The 16519-nt window shown below is 56.4% G+C and overlaps 6 protein-coding genes across 6 annotated transcripts; 3 read left to right on the top strand and 3 right to left on the bottom strand.

The window, feature by feature from the left end:
• ACRALDRAFT_1083427 (uncharacterized protein) lies at positions 1-5984 on the top strand. The gene is made up of 4 exons (XM_071019448.1): positions 1-714; positions 795-900; positions 955-3915; positions 3991-5984. Exons 1-4 carry the CDS (start codon positions 521-523, stop codon positions 5299-5301), a joined length of 4572 nt encoding a protein of 1523 aa, XP_070871885.1. The 5' UTR covers positions 1-520; the 3' UTR covers positions 5302-5984.
• Positions 5985-6440: 456 nt separating this feature from the next.
• On the top strand, positions 6441-8406 carry ACRALDRAFT_1077944 (uncharacterized protein). The gene is made up of 3 exons (XM_071018710.1): positions 6441-7069; positions 7144-7437; positions 7534-8406. The coding sequence occupies exons 1-3, from the start codon at positions 6731-6733 to the stop codon at positions 7969-7971; spliced, it is 1071 nt and encodes a 356-aa protein (XP_070871884.1). The 5' UTR covers positions 6441-6730; the 3' UTR covers positions 7972-8406.
• Positions 8407-8798: 392 nt separating this feature from the next.
• On the bottom strand, positions 8799-10200 carry ACRALDRAFT_1058617 (uncharacterized protein; the record flags this gene model as incomplete). Its single annotated transcript, XM_071015948.1, has 2 exons — positions 8799-9586; positions 9684-10200. 2 exons carry the CDS (start codon positions 10198-10200, stop codon positions 8799-8801), a joined length of 1305 nt encoding a protein of 434 aa, XP_070871883.1.
• A 442-nt stretch (positions 10201-10642) lies between these two features.
• Positions 10643-12677, bottom strand: ACRALDRAFT_1072670 (uncharacterized protein; the record flags this gene model as incomplete). The annotated part of the gene is made up of 7 exons (XM_071018010.1): positions 10643-10663; positions 10724-10781; positions 10837-11396; positions 11457-11900; positions 11955-11979; positions 12036-12364; positions 12417-12677. The coding sequence occupies 7 exons, from the start codon at positions 12675-12677 to the stop codon at positions 10643-10645; spliced, it is 1698 nt and encodes a 565-aa protein (XP_070871882.1).
• A 308-nt stretch (positions 12678-12985) lies between these two features.
• Positions 12986-13569, top strand: ACRALDRAFT_1065866 (uncharacterized protein). The gene has a single exon (XM_071017230.1). It carries the CDS (start codon positions 13041-13043, stop codon positions 13290-13292), a length of 252 nt encoding a protein of 83 aa, XP_070871881.1. The 5' UTR covers positions 12986-13040; the 3' UTR covers positions 13293-13569.
• A 608-nt stretch (positions 13570-14177) lies between these two features.
• On the bottom strand, positions 14178-16457 carry ACRALDRAFT_1065865 (uncharacterized protein). The gene is made up of 3 exons (XM_071017229.1): positions 16211-16457; positions 15038-16153; positions 14178-14977 (listed from the first exon to the last, which is right to left on the bottom strand). Exons 2-3 carry the CDS (start codon positions 16061-16063, stop codon positions 14243-14245), a joined length of 1761 nt encoding a protein of 586 aa, XP_070871880.1. The 5' UTR covers positions 16064-16153; positions 16211-16457; the 3' UTR covers positions 14178-14242.
• Between the last annotated feature and the right edge of the window lie 62 nt (positions 16458-16519).

Here is a 16519-nt window from a genome sequence, read left to right as displayed (position 1 = left end):
AAAAAAAAAACTCGGACTAGTCCCGAAAGCCAGCAAAAAGCAGCAGGCAGCCGCGGTTATCGTGGATGCTCAAAGCAAATACCTGCCGTCGATTACCCTAGCCCAACTGGCGCGGCTACGATACGTTCTTGCACACCGTTCGCTTCCTTGAACACATTCGTCCGACGCCGGGAATCGTCCTCACCTCTACGAAATCGACTTCGGTGCCATCTTCGCACGTGCTACCGTCCAAGCATACATACCCATTGCTGGCATTCCATGAGCAACACCACGCTGGACGCATCATACTAGAAAGAAAAAAAAAGTCTTCTTGCGACAGCTGCCTCGCCTCCTTTCTCGACTAGACTCGCAAGCTCCTCTTCCTCCCCTGCCGACCGTCTTCTACGTTGCCACTGCACCCCGATCCAACAGGAACGCCATTATTTGCCTGACCTCTGCCGCCGCCCTCTCGTGGCAACCTTTCAAGGCTATTGCATCTTCACCCCCGACGTGAGCTGTTGTGCCCCTCGGGGAAGCGGCCATGGCCGCAAATATGCAGCAGATGGCTGGGCCGGCCGGCATGATGCAGCGGCAACGACCTCAGCAGCCGCCCACGAACCTACAGATGAACGAATATCTCTTCACGGCCCTACAGCGCCACCACGAATCTCAACCATGGCCCGGCTGGCAAGCCAATGTGATGCCACAAGAGCGCCTGGCCCGGACCCACAACCTGTGAGCGAACTCGCCTGCCCTCCCGCACGGCTTGATATTTTCATGTCGTGCCTCGACCGCTAACTAACAGGCTTAATTAGCGTCTCCAACATTGCATTGTCCCACACCCCCAATGTCGATTTCAATAAAGCGGCCGCCCTCGCGCTGGGTATTGAACGCGAGGTTTTCACCAAGTCGGTAGACAAGGTACGTTCCATCATGCTGCACCATGGCGGATCGACTGGCTAACGTTTTGCCCAGGCCTCGTATGAAACCGCCATGGCCAATAAAATAATGCAGTACTTCAGGAAGCGTCAGGAGAATGAGTCGTCCCTGCAGAATAGCTTGCAGGCCCAGGCAGCCGCCCAAGTTCAGGCCCAACAACAGCAACAGCTCCTGATGAATCAGAATGCCGCCGCTATGCAGAATAGGATGAACCAGAACATGGGCCAGAACCCTCAGCCGGGCTTCCAGCACATGCAGTACCCGTTGCAGCCATCGCAAATGCCGCATCAGTCTCCCATGGGAATGAACATGGGTCCAGGCGCGCAACCCGTCGGGCCCAATCAGCAAATGTTCCAGATGGCCGGCCAAGGCCCACGCCCTCCGGGTATGGCGGAAGGACAGCCGAATATGACGGCCCAGGACCAGGCGAAGGTCCTCGAGCTGGCCCAGAGAATGTTTGCCTCGGCCAACCCGCAACAAAAAGATCATTACCGGAACATGGTTCGCGCCAGGTATCCGGAACGCGCGGCAGAATTCGATGCTGCTGGGAAGGACCCAGTCTTGCTTTGGTTCCAGAATCAGGCTTTCCAGAACCTCTTCAAGGGTCCGGCCGCCGTCAGACGGGGCCAGCAGGGCAACATGCCGCAAAATACCAACCCAAGCCCGCATGCCATGATGCAGGCGGGACGGGGTCAAATGAACCCCGCGATGGGGCCCGGCGCTCTGCAGCAAGGCCCTGCCGGTGCTAATGATTTTGGTCAGTTCAGCTCCAACATGGAGAGCATCATCAACCAGCAAAAGGCCGGCTTCATTGCTCAAGAACAAGGCCAAATGGTCGTCCCCGTCAGCAGTGGCCCCGCCCGCAATGCCACCCCCCAGCCTAATGGTAGTGCCCAGGGCCCACAGCAACCGCCCATCCCTAACCAGCCTGGCCCGAACCAGACACCACGGCCTCCCCCGGCACAGCACCAGCAATTCAATCTTCAGCAGGCACAGCAGTTGAAAATGGAGCAGGCCCAAGCCCAGCAGCAGGCCCAGCTTCGAAGCCAGCAACAGGCGCGTCAGTTGCAAGGCCAGCCCAACGGTCTCGGGCCGGCCATTCCGGCCACGCAGCAGAGTCCGGGGATGAACACGCTCAATACTCCGATGCGTCGTCAGCCGAGCGCCATGAGTGTACCAGAGGCTCAAGCCGGTCCCCAGGCAGCAAACCCGGCGGCGTTCGCCAATCCCCTCGATCCCCGCTTCAACATGGGAAATCAACGACCCATGTCCATGGGCGGGAATCCCCTTAACAACCAGATGATCCACAACATGCTGGCGAGCATGCCCGAACAGCAGCGGCAGCAATTGAGCGGCTTGCCCCCCGATAAGCTCAACGAGATACTCGCCAAATGGCAAGGACAGATGCAGATGAAGGCCATGGCGCATGGTGGAAACAACGCGGCGCAAGCGGCCAACCGCCCGGGCCAGCCTGCACAGTTTGGCCCGCAGAATCCTGCCAACCCGATGGTGCCCATGCCCAATGGTATGATGCAGCAGCCTCAGGGACCCGGCGGTGGCCCGACGCCTCAGATGCTCGCGGCCCAGCAGCAAATGCTCGCCCGCGTCCGCCAGGGCCCAATTCCGCCACAGCACCAACAGGCCATGGATAGCCTGGATATCCCGCCGCAGATCCTGAACAGCCTGGTGAACCAGCGACACGTCGGCCCCGAGGTGCGTAAGTGGAGGGACCTGAAGCAATGGTTAACGCAAAACCCAGTGTCCAATCAGGACTTGGCTATGCTGGACAAGGCTCAGAGGGGCCAGTTCGCGTCCATGATGCAGAAGAATATGGAGCGGCGGAATCAGATGCAACAACAGATGATGCAGCAACCACGACAGCCGCTTCCGCCGCAGCAGCAGGCCCAGCCGCAGACCCAACCCCCTCAGCACCCCGGTCAGCCCCCTCCGCAGCAGGGCCCTCAGCAACCCCTTCAGCAGCCAGTGGCTATGCCTCCCGCAGCTGGACCTCCTCCCAGCCAACCCGGCCAACCGGTCCCACCACGTCCTGGCATGCCCTTGAACTTGCCTCGCCTTCCGCCTAATCTGTCGCACGTTACACCTCAGGATATCCAAAACGCGCGAGATCGGGATCCAAGGCTGTTGAACTTTGACGATGACCGTCTACGCCAATGGATTCTCCGAGCCAGAACTAAGAGTTTCCAGCAGGAGATGGCTAAACGGGCACAACAAGCCACAGCGCAGGGACAGATGCCGGCAGGCCGGCCGCAGCAGCCCCCGCAACCCCACCAAACAACACCCGTGTCGATGCCTCTGGGGATGGCGGCGCATACGCAAGGTGCCCAGCCAGCGGTGCCTCCGGGAAGTTCTGCGCCCACGCCGCAAAACGCCGGGATTCAAGCAGCCCAAGCTGCTCAGGCGAAGCAACAGAGCGTCGGCGCGGACTCCAAGGGCCTGGCCGGTGCGGCTGCTACTCGGCCCAATGCCGCCGGTAACAACCGTGCTGGGCAAACCAAAACCTCCCAACAACCGACTCCTTCGCCGTCGACGGCACGGAAGAACCTCAAAAGGCCCAGTACCAGTGTTGCAGCCGACGTTCCACCACAGGCGGCGGCGCCACAAGCTGCACAGACGACGCCGCAGGTGCGCCCGCAGCAGCCGCACAAGCTCCCGAACTTTACGCCGGAGCAACTCGCCAACCTGACCCCCGAACAGAAGGCCAAATATGAGCAGTTGAAGAAGGCGCAAGCTCAATTGCCCCAGGCGACCAGCCACGGAGCTGCGGAACTAGACCGACTCAAACAAATTGGGGTTGAGGAGCAGCGAAAGTTCAACCAACAGGTGATGCCCGAAATCCCCATGACGCCCGAGGAGCGTCAGCAGACGGTGGTGAAGCTGCAGCGGATTCTGGTCCATATTGGTAGAGTCGGGCGGGTTCTTGGAAGATGGTACTCGGTTACGCGTGACGACACGCGGGCTCGGAATTACTTCCGCGCGGTAAGTCGCCTCATGTCCCTTCCCTTTGCGTCTCCGACTCCAGAACCCAGATAACTAACAAAGCACGGGGAACAGCGAATGCGTGTGGTGAGTCAATTTCATGATGGGGACCACGCGACGCAGCCCAAGGACATCTTCACGATCCGCACCAGCGAAGTTGACGAGGCTCGTACCCTGCTCGAGAGCATGGTCATGGACTGCGCCAAGCTCAAGCAACAGCAAGCCGGACCGATGCCCCAGCGCCAGCCCGCCGGTGTGCCCGGCCCACAGGTCCCTCAGGGGGCCCCCCTGAGCACAGCCAACCTAGAAAAACAGACGCAGGCCCTGAACAAGGCACAGCACGGACGGTCAAACAGCAGGAGCGATCCAACCCCGGCGGCGCCGACAACGAGCCAACCTCCGTTCCCCTTCGGGACCCCTTCTCCTCACGGTCAGCCGGCCTATGTGGGCAAGCCCAAGGTTAGCCGGGACAACCTCCAACTGCCGCCAAGGAAAAGGGCCAGGGTCGGAGAACATGCAACACCACCGAACCCGGGTCAAGTCACGTCGTCGCCCAACCTCGGCAAATCAGCATCGCCTGAGTTGAGGCGGCAGCAGCCTCCTGAGGTCGTCAAGGCACCACCGAAGCCGGCGTTTGTGTGTAGCGAGCCGGATTGCGAAATGGCGACTATCGGGTTCCCGTCGGAACAAGCACGGCAAGCTCATATCCAGGAGGAGCACGTCAAGCCGCTGGAAAACCCCATCAAGTACATGAAAGAGGGTCTGGCAGCAGCGCTCGGTCTTGAGCTGGACGCGGATGGGCGGCCCAAGTCCAGCTCGCAAGCGTCGCCCGCGAGCCATACCGGTGCAACGTCCATGTCTTCTGGGAAAGCTGGGCCCAAGGGCACAGAGACGAAGGCGGCAAAGGGCGAGGCGGGAAAGCCAGGCGGAGGGGGCGAGAAACAAGAAGGTTCGACGCCGACAGCACCGCCGGCGGACCCTTGGGCCAACTCGATCGACCCGCAGCAGCTCTTCAAGAAGCTAGGTCGATTTGAATTCGGCTTGGGGGGTACCATCAGCAACATGAGCGCATACCAGTCTCTCACACCGAACGACACGCCCGAGTCGAGTAAAGACGGCGGCTCGACGGAGCCAAACAGCGACACCTCGGAGAGCGCGGCGGCGGGCGACAAGGAGGCGAACTGGATGCCACTGGACGCGGACGCGCATACGTTGATGGACATGGATTCCTTTAACATGGAGGGCGGTGGGGCCAACATGGGCATGGGCCCCCTGGGCGAGGCGTCGCCATTGGACTGGTATCCCAACTGGGACGAGGTCAAGATTGATTTCAACAAACCACTGGAGCTTGACCCGAGCCTCTACTCGCTCAATGTCTTGAGTTGAAAAAAAAAAGAGGACATGGTGGATTGATGTCCGAGCAGATGGGTAATTGGTTTTGGGCCACGTCTGTTCCGCATGGGCTGGATTGTCCTTTTTTTTTCTTCCATTTTTTTCTATTCATCTTTTTTTTTTCTTTTGGAAGTTTTTCGGTTATTTTCCCTGATACCCCCAAACAAAACTACTTCCTGTTCCCGCGTCTCCTCGTCATTTCCTTTTTGCACTTGACTGCAGGGGCCAGAGGAAGAAAGCACACGGTCGCCGGTTGCATTTAGTTTTGGAAGAACGGAGGGCAAAGACCGAGGCAGGGGGGAGGATGGACATCAAAGCACGGCGGGGAGGCCCATGACAAAAAGAAGATTTACAGCAGCGACTTTTTGCATTTTTTTTCTCGATGCTATGCGGCAGCCATGATATACATGTACTAATTTGCGCATGAATGGCGGTCTCGTGATGATTCCGTGGCAATGATGGATGGTCACTGGAAGACGATCATGGAGATGTATAGTGCGCGTGCTGAACACGGCTTTGGGGCTTGATTCTTCTGAAGTATCTTGGTATCTTCCGGAAGACATGTTTATGTCCCGTAGACGGGACGAGGACGCTCTCCATAGAACAAAATATGAGGCATGAGGCGTATCTAATTCCAGTGGTTTTGCCAAGGTACGATCCGAGGTGTTGTAGGTGCCATCTAATTGCCCAGTAAGTCGCGCTGTGACTATAAATCTACAGGAAGAGTTTGTATTAAACTCGTGGCACGCAGGGTCATCAGAAGGATATCTTTCCAGGGGATGATCGGCTCGGACTCCGACGAACACCAAATATCTGGGAGGGAGGGATAAAGGGGGGGCGGGACGGAAACGGATGCAAGGATAAACGCCAGGTCGCGCTAACAGATCGCGGTCTCAAAGTGGGTCTCGACGCGACTGGCCGTGTTTACATAATACAGACTTGTCCGAATACGGCGAAAAAGTAATCAAGTACGTCTCCCCTCCAACCTCCCTTCGTTGTACCGCGTTTAATCCACCATTGACCGCAGTGGGGTGCCTGGCCGCGATAAGTAATTAACCGATGTTGATGCGGGCGGCCGGTCGGGAACGCCATTGACCAAATATCTCCTTGTCCACCGTCTCTACGCGTCGTATTTCTTCCCCTTCTCACAACCCGCACATCAACAAGACACTTTTATACTTGATCCTCCTCACAGGGTACCTGGTATTTGGGAATTGACGATTCTTTCTTTTGAACAACTCGATTGTCAGCCGAGCTGTGCTCTGTTCCTGCTTGGAAATTTCTCGTTGGCTATTCGAAGACGCGAGAAACATACGACCCATTTCCGTCTGCCCGTCTGTTTTGCTTCTCACTTGAGCTACTGATTACCTTGCTACGTTTCAGTGGGAGACGGGAAGACAAACAAGACTAGGAACTGCCTACCATGGATGCAACGTCTCCGGCCAAGCGACGCGCCCTCGCCCCGTTGGACGCGAACGCGATATCCCCCAAACCGACACTCAGCTACAAGGCATCGCAGCAGAAACTCCAGCTTCCGCCGCGGGGTCCCCTTGGGCTTAAGCGGCCGCTGCACTCCGTGGGTCTTTCTGAGAACGTCCCGGTGAAGAAGCAGTGCCAGGAACCCCAGCCGCAGTCACAACAACAACAACAACAACAACAACAACAACAGTCTCGACTTACATCAGCGGCCGAGAGGTTACGACCTGTTGCCCTGCGTGCTACTGCCACAGGACGAGAGGAGTGCGGTGCTCTAGATGGAGAGGTAGCGTGTTCTCGTCTTCGATTTTGGTTCTGCCTCATTGCGTACCGTTAGACTGACGCGTCCTGCCCTGCCAGACCCTATCCACGACGCGGCGTCCATCGGATCGTCATCAAGACCAGCAACAACAACAACAGCAACAACAACAGTCACAGTCACAGCCACGGCCGGGAACATTACGACAACCGCGTTCGGTTTCTCCCGACGCGTCTTCGGTGTTCGATAACAGCGTCACCGAGACGTCGCACGATACGTCCCAAGACACTACGATCACGGAACCTGATGCCACACAGCAGGGTTCCGCATATCAACCCTACATTATGCGGCCGAGGAGGACCACGCAGCCCATGCCGCGTGAGGAGGCTCGAAAAGTGAGGTCCCAACATTTTCTTTTGCCGTCGCACCACTTTATAAGGACGTTTTGGACTTCGGGACACGGAACCGTGGCTAACCGCTTGGCCCTACAGAAAGCAGAAATACTCCGCCTCCGGCTCGGCCTCGCCAGCTATAAGCTACAGACGGGCCAGACGGACGTCCCCCTCGAGAGGCTCCAGGTGAAGCCCGTGCCTGGCGGTCGGTTGCGGCGAACCACATCCAGCCTGTCGACGGCCACGACCACCTCCACTGGTCCGGCCCAAGCTCAGTCCAGCCAGAACAGCGGGGAAGGTGGCGACAGGAACGATGCAGACACGCGGGACAGGCCATTCGGACCTAACCCGAGACGGATTGCGATGCCGTCGAGGATGGTGAGGATGAGCCACTTGAACCGTATGCGCGGCGCGTCCCCTGTGAAGGGCTCGCTGCCGCCTTCGGACGCGCAGGAGCGGAGGCAGCCTGGTGTCGAGGGGGAGGAGAGGCCGGCGAACAGTACCCCGAAAAGATGGGGTGGTCACTCCGCTGCTTAGCTTGACTTCGCCGGGGGTTGCTTGATTCCCTGGCCAGCGTTCCTCCCCGGCTAGGGCCCCATTACTCACCCTGGAGTTTGTCTCCCGGGTGGAACTGACCGAGTTACTCTTGTCTTCAAGTCCTCTCAGTGAGTGCCCTGAAAACGGGACGACTTGGGAGTAGAAGGCAGTGGCTCGCGTCACGACTCGCACCCTTATTGACCTTGTGGCGGAAAGTGTCCCTTGAGCCTCATGGACCGGGCATCATCTATCACGTGGAATGTTCTCCTTTGCTTTCTTCTCTCTGGGAACTCATGTTTCGGCGCTCATCGAGTGATTGGCTTTCTATCTATCTATGGCGCTGCATTTGTTCGGCTATCGGACAGGTAGAGCTCTGATGGGAAAGGATAGAAGATATATATCTACATAGGTACCTCACAATAGAGTTGAGATACTGGGCGATGACAAGCACGGAAACATTCGCAGCTATCTTTCGTCGCTACTTGGTCACCGAAAGCCAAAAGATTTCATACGGCTCTGGGTTAACTTGGTCACGTGCTGTGTTACCCGACCGGGTAAGTGGACCATGGCCTCCGGACTGGTGGGTACTTCGGAATAATTTCTCGGCTACAGCCGAGCCCTTTCTCCACTTCTTCCCGTTGCGGGCCGCGGGACCATTGTTCGTCGTGCACAGACCACCACTTTTCGGGTCCGACTCTTCTGGCCTCTGCGCCTGTCAACTCCAATGCCGGGCCGTTGAATTGGCATCCACGTACTGACCGTAATGGGAAACGGAAGCGATGAGGGTTCTAGTATCATGCAACGTACTATAAGTCCTCCCACACATATTAATCTACATTGTTCAGCACCCGGCTCCGTTCAACGTCAGGCAACACCCACTTGGTCATCCACTCCGATCTCAGCACCTCCTCCGCCGTCGGCCTCTCCTCCGGCCGAAACGCCAGCATCCTCCGCATCAAGTCCAGGATCGCCGCCGCCTCGTCGTCGCCAAATACCCCAACCTCGGGCCACTTCCTTCTGTACTTTTGGATAAACTCTTCAAACGCCACGTCGAGCGTAGGCCACGCCTCTCGATTCGCTCGTGGGCGGTTGCCCTCGTGGAAAAACTGCGTCCTCTCATCCCAGGACTCCCACCAGGGGGAGGGCATGGGGCCCAGAACGTCGACTTGCTGGGCAGTAACCTCGTCCAGTGTGGTAAACTCGTTGCTGAAAATGGCTTTCATGCCCAGGATCTCCCATATCGTTATGGCTAGACACCATATATCAGCTGAATATAAGAGGGGAGCGTCCGGTTCGAAGCGTGCCTCTGGGGGCCGCGAGCCTAATGGGGTGTGGCAGTCTCTGCCGAGACGGGGGTCTGATGCCGGGGAATAGGCTTCGCCGAAATCGCCAAGGAGGATTCGGGTGTCGGCAAGGGAGAACTCCTTGGCTGGCTTTCCGCTGGCAAGACTGAGTGGAGTTACTGCCATGCTAGGGATGTTTGGTGTGAGAGGCTTTCCGTCCCGCCTCGTGATTTGGATTTCTTCCGGTTCGCCATACTCCTCGTACAGCTGGTCGATCGAAAGCTTGTTCAACTGAGACGGTAGACGGGTTAGGATGTTCCTAAGGTGAATATCTAGGCGAAGTGGTATGTGGTTCTTAGTACATGTGACTGAGTCTAGATGTATCCATATAACGGATCGTAGAAATGAAGATAAGGAACTATGATATACCTCCGTGAGCGTATCCTCGCGCATGTATATAAGCGACTGCTAGCACAACACGACCGGACAGTGCACGCGCAACGTCGACCGGGAAGATCTGGCTGTATGAAGCTGTTCGAAGGTCACATGCCGCGAGAGGCATCGTATAACAAGGGTGCGTCCCGTTTGGGCCTTCTACCTGGAACTCATCCAGTATACGAGGGATGGAATCGGGTCCTTGGCACGCTGGGGAGGATACTGGCGCCACCGTGGAAAGTTGGCGCAGGATATCAGTTTCTCGAGAGGGGGAGTTCGTTGTACCAACCTTGACGGCGACGTAGCACTTGGCCTGCGTATCGTGTGCCAGCCATACAGTGGAGTAGCCGCCGAAGCCAAGCTTGTCTACTACGCGGTACCTGTCGCGAAGCATGTCTCCAATCATGATGGGATGGTATCCACCGGGCACATAATTTTCAAGTGACTCAACATCGCTGATCGGGTTGTAAGTTGGGAGTCGTATCTTCGCGTCATCCCCCTTGGTTGACATGGTCGACAAGAAGGCAGGCGCGAATCCTGGACGTATAGGGGGAAACCATGTTCGAACTCTGGAAGAGTTCTTGGGGCCAAAGAATGCTCGTGTGTGAGAGATAATTCGGGAGTGGCCACTCATGGTCATGCTTCAGTGTTTTGGGTGCATGAAAAGGACCGTGAATCGCGAGAAGCGTTGCGCGCGTGAAGCGTGGATGACTACCGACGGTCCGGGTAGACCTAAATAAAAAGGGCTATTTTTAGAAGTTGAAAAACAGCCCTGCCGGCTGCCGTAATGACTAATAAATAAAAAGGCTTCCGATTGGCCAACGACGCAATACCTATTGCCCCACCCTCTTGGCCCTCCAACATCTCTTTTCCCCTTTTATTTTGACCAATAATAGGCTATAAGACATATTACACTGGAAGCGAAACAGGCAACACCCAAACTTGGGCGACAATTAAGTACGCATCTTCTTATTCTATTATACAGTTAGTCAGATGAAGCTCAGCTATCAGCATCTCAATTCATGGGAACTTACCTGAAGGAGTACCGAAGCTACTATGCTAACGGCTCCAGCCGTAATACACAAGATGAAACTGTTTGGATCAAGATCAGCTATTGGTATACAGAAGAAGAGGGAGTAATACGTACGCCCTGTTGATGGCCTCCATGATCACGCGGAGGACTGCTTCCCGGGTCTCCTCTCTGAGGGTATCTAAGAAGCCACCGGCCGCTCCCGATAGAGCATTCTGGAGTTGGTCATCCGGCACGTTGGGCAGCAGCGGTCGAAGATTCCCGAGAGCGGTGTTGGTGAAGGCGGCGCCACTGAAAGAAAGACCGGTCGTGATGCCAAGGAGCTGGGCGAAGAGCATGAAAGTGACGCCGTATGCCATGTCCTTCATCTCGATGACGCCCAAAATCACGGCGAAGCCGGCTTGCAGATAGCATCCCACGCCAAAGCCAAGGAGGATCTGGAATCCGTATAGGTAGGCGTCGGTTGTCGTGAGGCCGACGCGGTTAAACATGACGCCGCCGATGAGGATGCAGATGGCTCCGAACAGATACCAGGGCTTGTACAGTGGGTAGCGTGGAAGCAGGGCGCCTTGCAGCGCAATGGCTACCGTCGTGCACACAATAAAGGGCAGGAGCCTGATGCCGGCGCTCAACGCACCGGAACCGCCGATGAACTGGAAAATGAGCGGGATGTAATACTGGTGCCGGTCAGCATACGGTACAAGAGAAAGAAAAGATTGGGTCGAGTGGCGACTCACCATGCTGGTCATGCTGGCGCAGTTGTTTGCAGCCATCAAAACAAATAGAAGGACGGGCTCTTTCTGCGTGATAAGCTGGACCGGCAAGATACGACTCTCGAAGCTAGTCATAAACTTGTAGGTTTGCTGCACGCCGAATGCGATGAGAAGGAGGCCGCCGACCACGAAGAGCGCGATGATTTGGCCGGATCCCCACGCGTACAGGGTGCCTCCAAAGTTGACGGCCATGACGCCGCAAAACAGTCCGGCCACGGAGAGAAGGGTGCCCAGGTTATCGTACACCTTGAACTTTTCGAGAGTGGCCATACCGGGGCGAGGTTGGAAAGTAGGCATGATGAAGATGTAGACAGGCGTAAAGGCCGCGAGGATGACGAGATTGATGTAGAAGCCCCAGCGCCAGGTAACATGGCTGGCGAAAGCACCACCAATCAGTGGGCCGATGATCTGCGGAGCAACAGTCAGTCAAGTCAAGAGATACGCCAAGATGTCCAAACATACACTTCCTATGCCATATGCCATGCCACTATGAGGTGCGTCAGCGAGGTGTCCAACTGTGAGTGAAGCGAAAACTTGACTTACATCAGACTTAGATAGGCAGGACGCTCCTTGTCCGTGGTAGTCACGGCAAGCAACGTCAGTACTCCGACGTACATGCCATTACCACCCATGCCGGCAATGATTCGGCCAACGATCATGCAAGCCATGTTGGGCGCGGCACCGCATAGCGCCGACCCGACGCAGAAGACGACGCCGCAGATGAGATAGAGTGACTTTGTGTCGAAGAGGCCAAAGATCTTGCCGGAAGGGAGCGCAAAGACGAGACCCCCAATCATGTAGCCAACAGATACCCACGGCAAAAGGTTCTGGTCCCCGAGGTCCTCAATAATCGAAGGTTGGATCGTTGCCACCTGGACTTGTTAGCACAGGTCCAAAAGAACCGTTTGTTCGGGGCGTCCGTACAATGGTGTTGTCTGTGGCGTAGAGCAAGATGCTGGAGACGACGGCAACGACGGAGAGGACCCATTTGAGGCCGTGGATGTTGCGAGGAGACGGCGGCGGACCATTCTCCTCCTGCTGCTCGAGTTGGGGTTCGGCGCTCTCGTCGTTCGTCCCAGAGCCGCTGTCGACATCTACGACCTCTTTGGTTTCGAAGACGTTTGAGCCGTCGGGGCTGCTCGAGGGAGTCGAGGCGACAAACTCGGCTTGCTCTTGCTTCGTCATGGTGCGATGGGGAGGTGGTGTTTGGCGAGAGACGATGGTATGAAAGTCATCTCGGGCAGCGTAATGGCATATATTTAGGGTCCTGGCTTGGATCAGTGAGAACTTGTTAGAAACACCCTGCGGACATTCTTTCTCATCCAAACCCACGAGGCGGGTTTCTGACAAACCGCATCCCTGCATGTGTATATAAGCTGCAAGACATTGCGGAGTGACTAGCGGGCGCTAGCGGGCGCTAGCGGAGCCGGCATTCGGACCCCCGGCCGGCCGAAGCGGGCCAAGCGGGATGCGACACGTTTATTAAGCACGAGCACACAGACGTTCCCCGTTTGCGACCTACCGATTGGATTATTCAAAACGAAGAAAATGGAGACCATCAGGAGGTGCAGCAAATCAGGGAAACCCCCACTCGTGCTTATTCACGACGGTGGTGGAACGACTGCCTCATACCACGCGCTGACAAATCTCGACCGCGACATCTACGGTATCGAGAATCCGTTGCTCCATGCCAGCAAGCCTTGGAATGGTGGAATCCGCGCCATGGCGCGGGTCTACAGCGCACTGGTCGAACTAGAGCTCGGGCGGACGTCCGTGCTGCTGGGGGGTTTGTACAAATAGAGTGTCTTCCTTCGCTCGGTTCAACGGTCGCTGATAGTTGTGTGATTGTAAGGATGGAGTTTCGGCGGCCTTGTCGCGTTGGAGATGGTCGAGATACTCCGCGATGAGTATTTGATCGACGTGCAGGGGGTCCTGCTTCTGGACAGCGTCTGTCCGGCTTCATGGAAATTCTCCTCCGCTGCTTTCAACGATCATCACGTCGCGTCGACCGCATACGCCGCTTGCCTCAGCTCGAAACTGCTGGTGATGAACATGATGAAGCACTCGGTGCGCATGGCAGAGCAGTGGCGCGCTCCGCAGTGGCAGAGTACCATGTCAACTCCCAGAGACCTCGATTGCTGCTGCGCTGGATTTTCCTTGCCCCCAGACGCGACATCCATGTCCCCTCGACGACGGGGCCCACTTGTGGTCTTGGTTCGGTGCTTGAACAGGCTGGACCCTGGTGACAAGGCCGCAGCCAGGGTGGATATTTCGCGTGATTGCGAGACCCTGGGCTGGGAACACGCCCGGCCTGGTCTAGTCTCGCGCACTTTGCAGTGTAGTGCCAATCACTTCAACTTGTTCACCAAAGAATTCGTGAGTACTCGCGTGGAGAACGTGTGAATCCGAGTGCTGTGCTGATTAGCCATTTAGGTGCATGAAACCACCGAAAGGATTCGCGAGGCCTTGGTTGTCATGGAGAGTGACGTCGATGGCTTCGCTTGACGCTTTTTTGAGCATGTTGCTTGGTACTGCCGTTGCTTGGTTTGCCTACGAATGAGTCGTCAACGAGTGCAGTGGCTCCCCAGTACCTGAGGCCGTGGAAGAAATACGGGACGCCGCACGAACGCATATGGGATCCGAGGACGGCGATCCGAGGCGAACACTGAATGCTTCATTTCGTTTATGGCTTGCGTTCGCCGTCTTTCCGCATTCCGTGCTGCCTCACATCGACCAGACAATACATCATATTATTCGCAGTCTAATCCGATATAGCAGCTCAATGAACTCCCTCTAGTGCCGTGTAGTCTCCGCATTATCGTCTCTTTGGCTTTGGCTGCTGCGCCAGGGAATTTGATCGCAATGTGGTCTACCACCTTGAGTATTTCACTGATCAGCCCCCGCGTACGTTCTCGGTCCAATTCGTGCATTTGATTCCGCCGTAGTGTCAGCATACGCACAGACGTGCACGCCATGGGCAACAAGAAGGGATTGTTCAGCGCGAGCAGTGTCTCCTGGAGTGCCTGGCTGAATGTACCGGCAGCGCTGATCGCCGCCCGCACGCATTCCGTGTCTGTCCTGTTCAGGGAGACGCCTGGCGATGGAGAGCTCAAACAGTTACACAGGCCGAGTGTGCTCGGTCCAGGTGGGTGGAGCATCGAGATCTTCGAACATTGGGTCAACATCTTGAGCCATAACTGCATCAACGATGTTGGGCCAACACCTTCATCCGACGCCGACGCGGCATAGCATAACGTGTTGAGGACGCTTTCCAGCGTTCGGAGTTTTTCCAGGTACTGGTTATGAGTGCTGCCGTCGTCATGGCGAATGCTGTTCTGAATAGCCAAAGCGCGGCCCAGGATGACGGAGACCTTCAGTACATGCCCAAAAGAGGGTTTCGTCGCCATCGTCGAAGTAGCATTTCCGTTGAGCAGATCAAAAGCTTCATAACTGTAGCTCTCCCGAAGATGTTCAATGCCCCCGATCTGATGGCCCGTATTAGCGTTTTGGTATCGAACGAACAAAGGGTTATAGTCGCAACTCACTGAATTTCGAGCCTCCTGAAACTCTTCTTCTGGAAGTGGAAAATCAACATGGAAATATCGGTCGTCTACAGACAAAGCGAGGCCGTTGACAGAGACAATGACGCGGTCGAGAAGCGTAAGACACCACATGCATTTGCGACGCTCTTCCACCTCAATGTCGGAACGGCTCCTCAGCTCAGCTTCCATCCTTGGTGTCCGGTGTTTACTATCGATACGATCCAGCCCAAGCGCACTTGTGAGCTGCGCCGTGCGGCCAAGCAGTAGCCACGCATTAGTGACATCTCCCCTGCAGTAGGCGTCGAAGATCATCCATATGGAAGCTTGCAGCATGTTGGTGGTGTTGCTTTGCACGTGCGTTGTGCTCATCAGTTCGAGCTTGGAGTGCGCCGTCTGCATCCAAGTGCGATATTGTACCTGCATAGAATCCGACTTGTCGCACGAGCAGTATAACGCGAGGATGACCCAAAGAAACGGGCCGGAGCTCAGACCAACCATATCGTTCGATAGTCTCGCCATGAACGACTCCTGGTGTACTGACGGTAGAAGCTGGTGCTGAGCGGAGAAGAAACTGTTCACCATGTCCAAGACACGTTCCCGGCTAGGAAGCTGAGATGGACTGGGTTCGGTGGGTAATGCTGTGGCAGCATTTGACGGCACAGGAAGGCTCTGCTGCCAACTGTCCGTGGCGCCAAGCGCAGCCTCTGACGGATGTTCAAAGGCAGACGCGGACGCGTCCGAATCGAATTCTGGCGGGAGCATGTCGAGCTGTGCGGAGAATTGTTCCATCCATCCCAAGGTGTGTCGCTGTTGTAACATGGCATCATGCAGGTTGTTTGATATCTCCGAAAGGCCGCTGGAATCCGAAGTCATGGGACCTGCCATGCTGGACGAAAGATGTTGCCTGGAATCCATGTCGCCGGCGAGATACCGGCTGAGGTCGTAGTTGCCAGGTGTGGGCAAGTCGGCTTCAGATGGACTGTCATCGGTGCGACCTGAACTAATCTCTCTGGGTACCGAGTGGAACATGACGCCTGAATGTGGCCCGTATGGACTCCGAATCGCATAGATGCAGCGAAATTGCCCTTTCTGGCACAGGGAACATGATGGTAGGCGACCCTGATCGCGCAACATGGGTCAGCACGAGTCATTGCGGGTGGGTGGTTGTGTCCATACATCGCACCGCCGCTTGCGCGATCGGCACATTTCACAGGCGGTCTTCCTGCCCCTCCCTAGGGCGTTTGTGGGTGGCATAATGGGCAAACCACAGCTATCGAGATTGCTTTCACTGCCAGACAAGTCCTCCTGGACGAACCTCGGACACAATAATGGTGCAACACTGGGCAGAGGCGACGTATTTCAATGGAAGATGAACCCCTCGAGCTGTCAGGGGGTGGCGCGCGGGCCTGGAATCTCACAGGATTCTGCTTACACAGGATCAGGATCCTGGTTGGGCTGGTCCTGGAGTGCGTTCGCGTCGGCGAC

This window comes from Sodiomyces alcalophilus (genome assembly GCF_042370955.1).
Source record: "Sodiomyces alcalophilus JCM 7366 unplaced genomic scaffold ACRALscaffold_8, whole genome shotgun sequence".
In the NCBI taxonomy this organism is placed as follows: domain Eukaryota; kingdom Fungi; phylum Ascomycota; class Sordariomycetes; order Glomerellales; family Plectosphaerellaceae; genus Sodiomyces; species Sodiomyces alcalophilus.
Note: the sequence above shows the minus strand (reverse complement) of the source record. Positions and strands in the feature narration are given on the sequence as shown.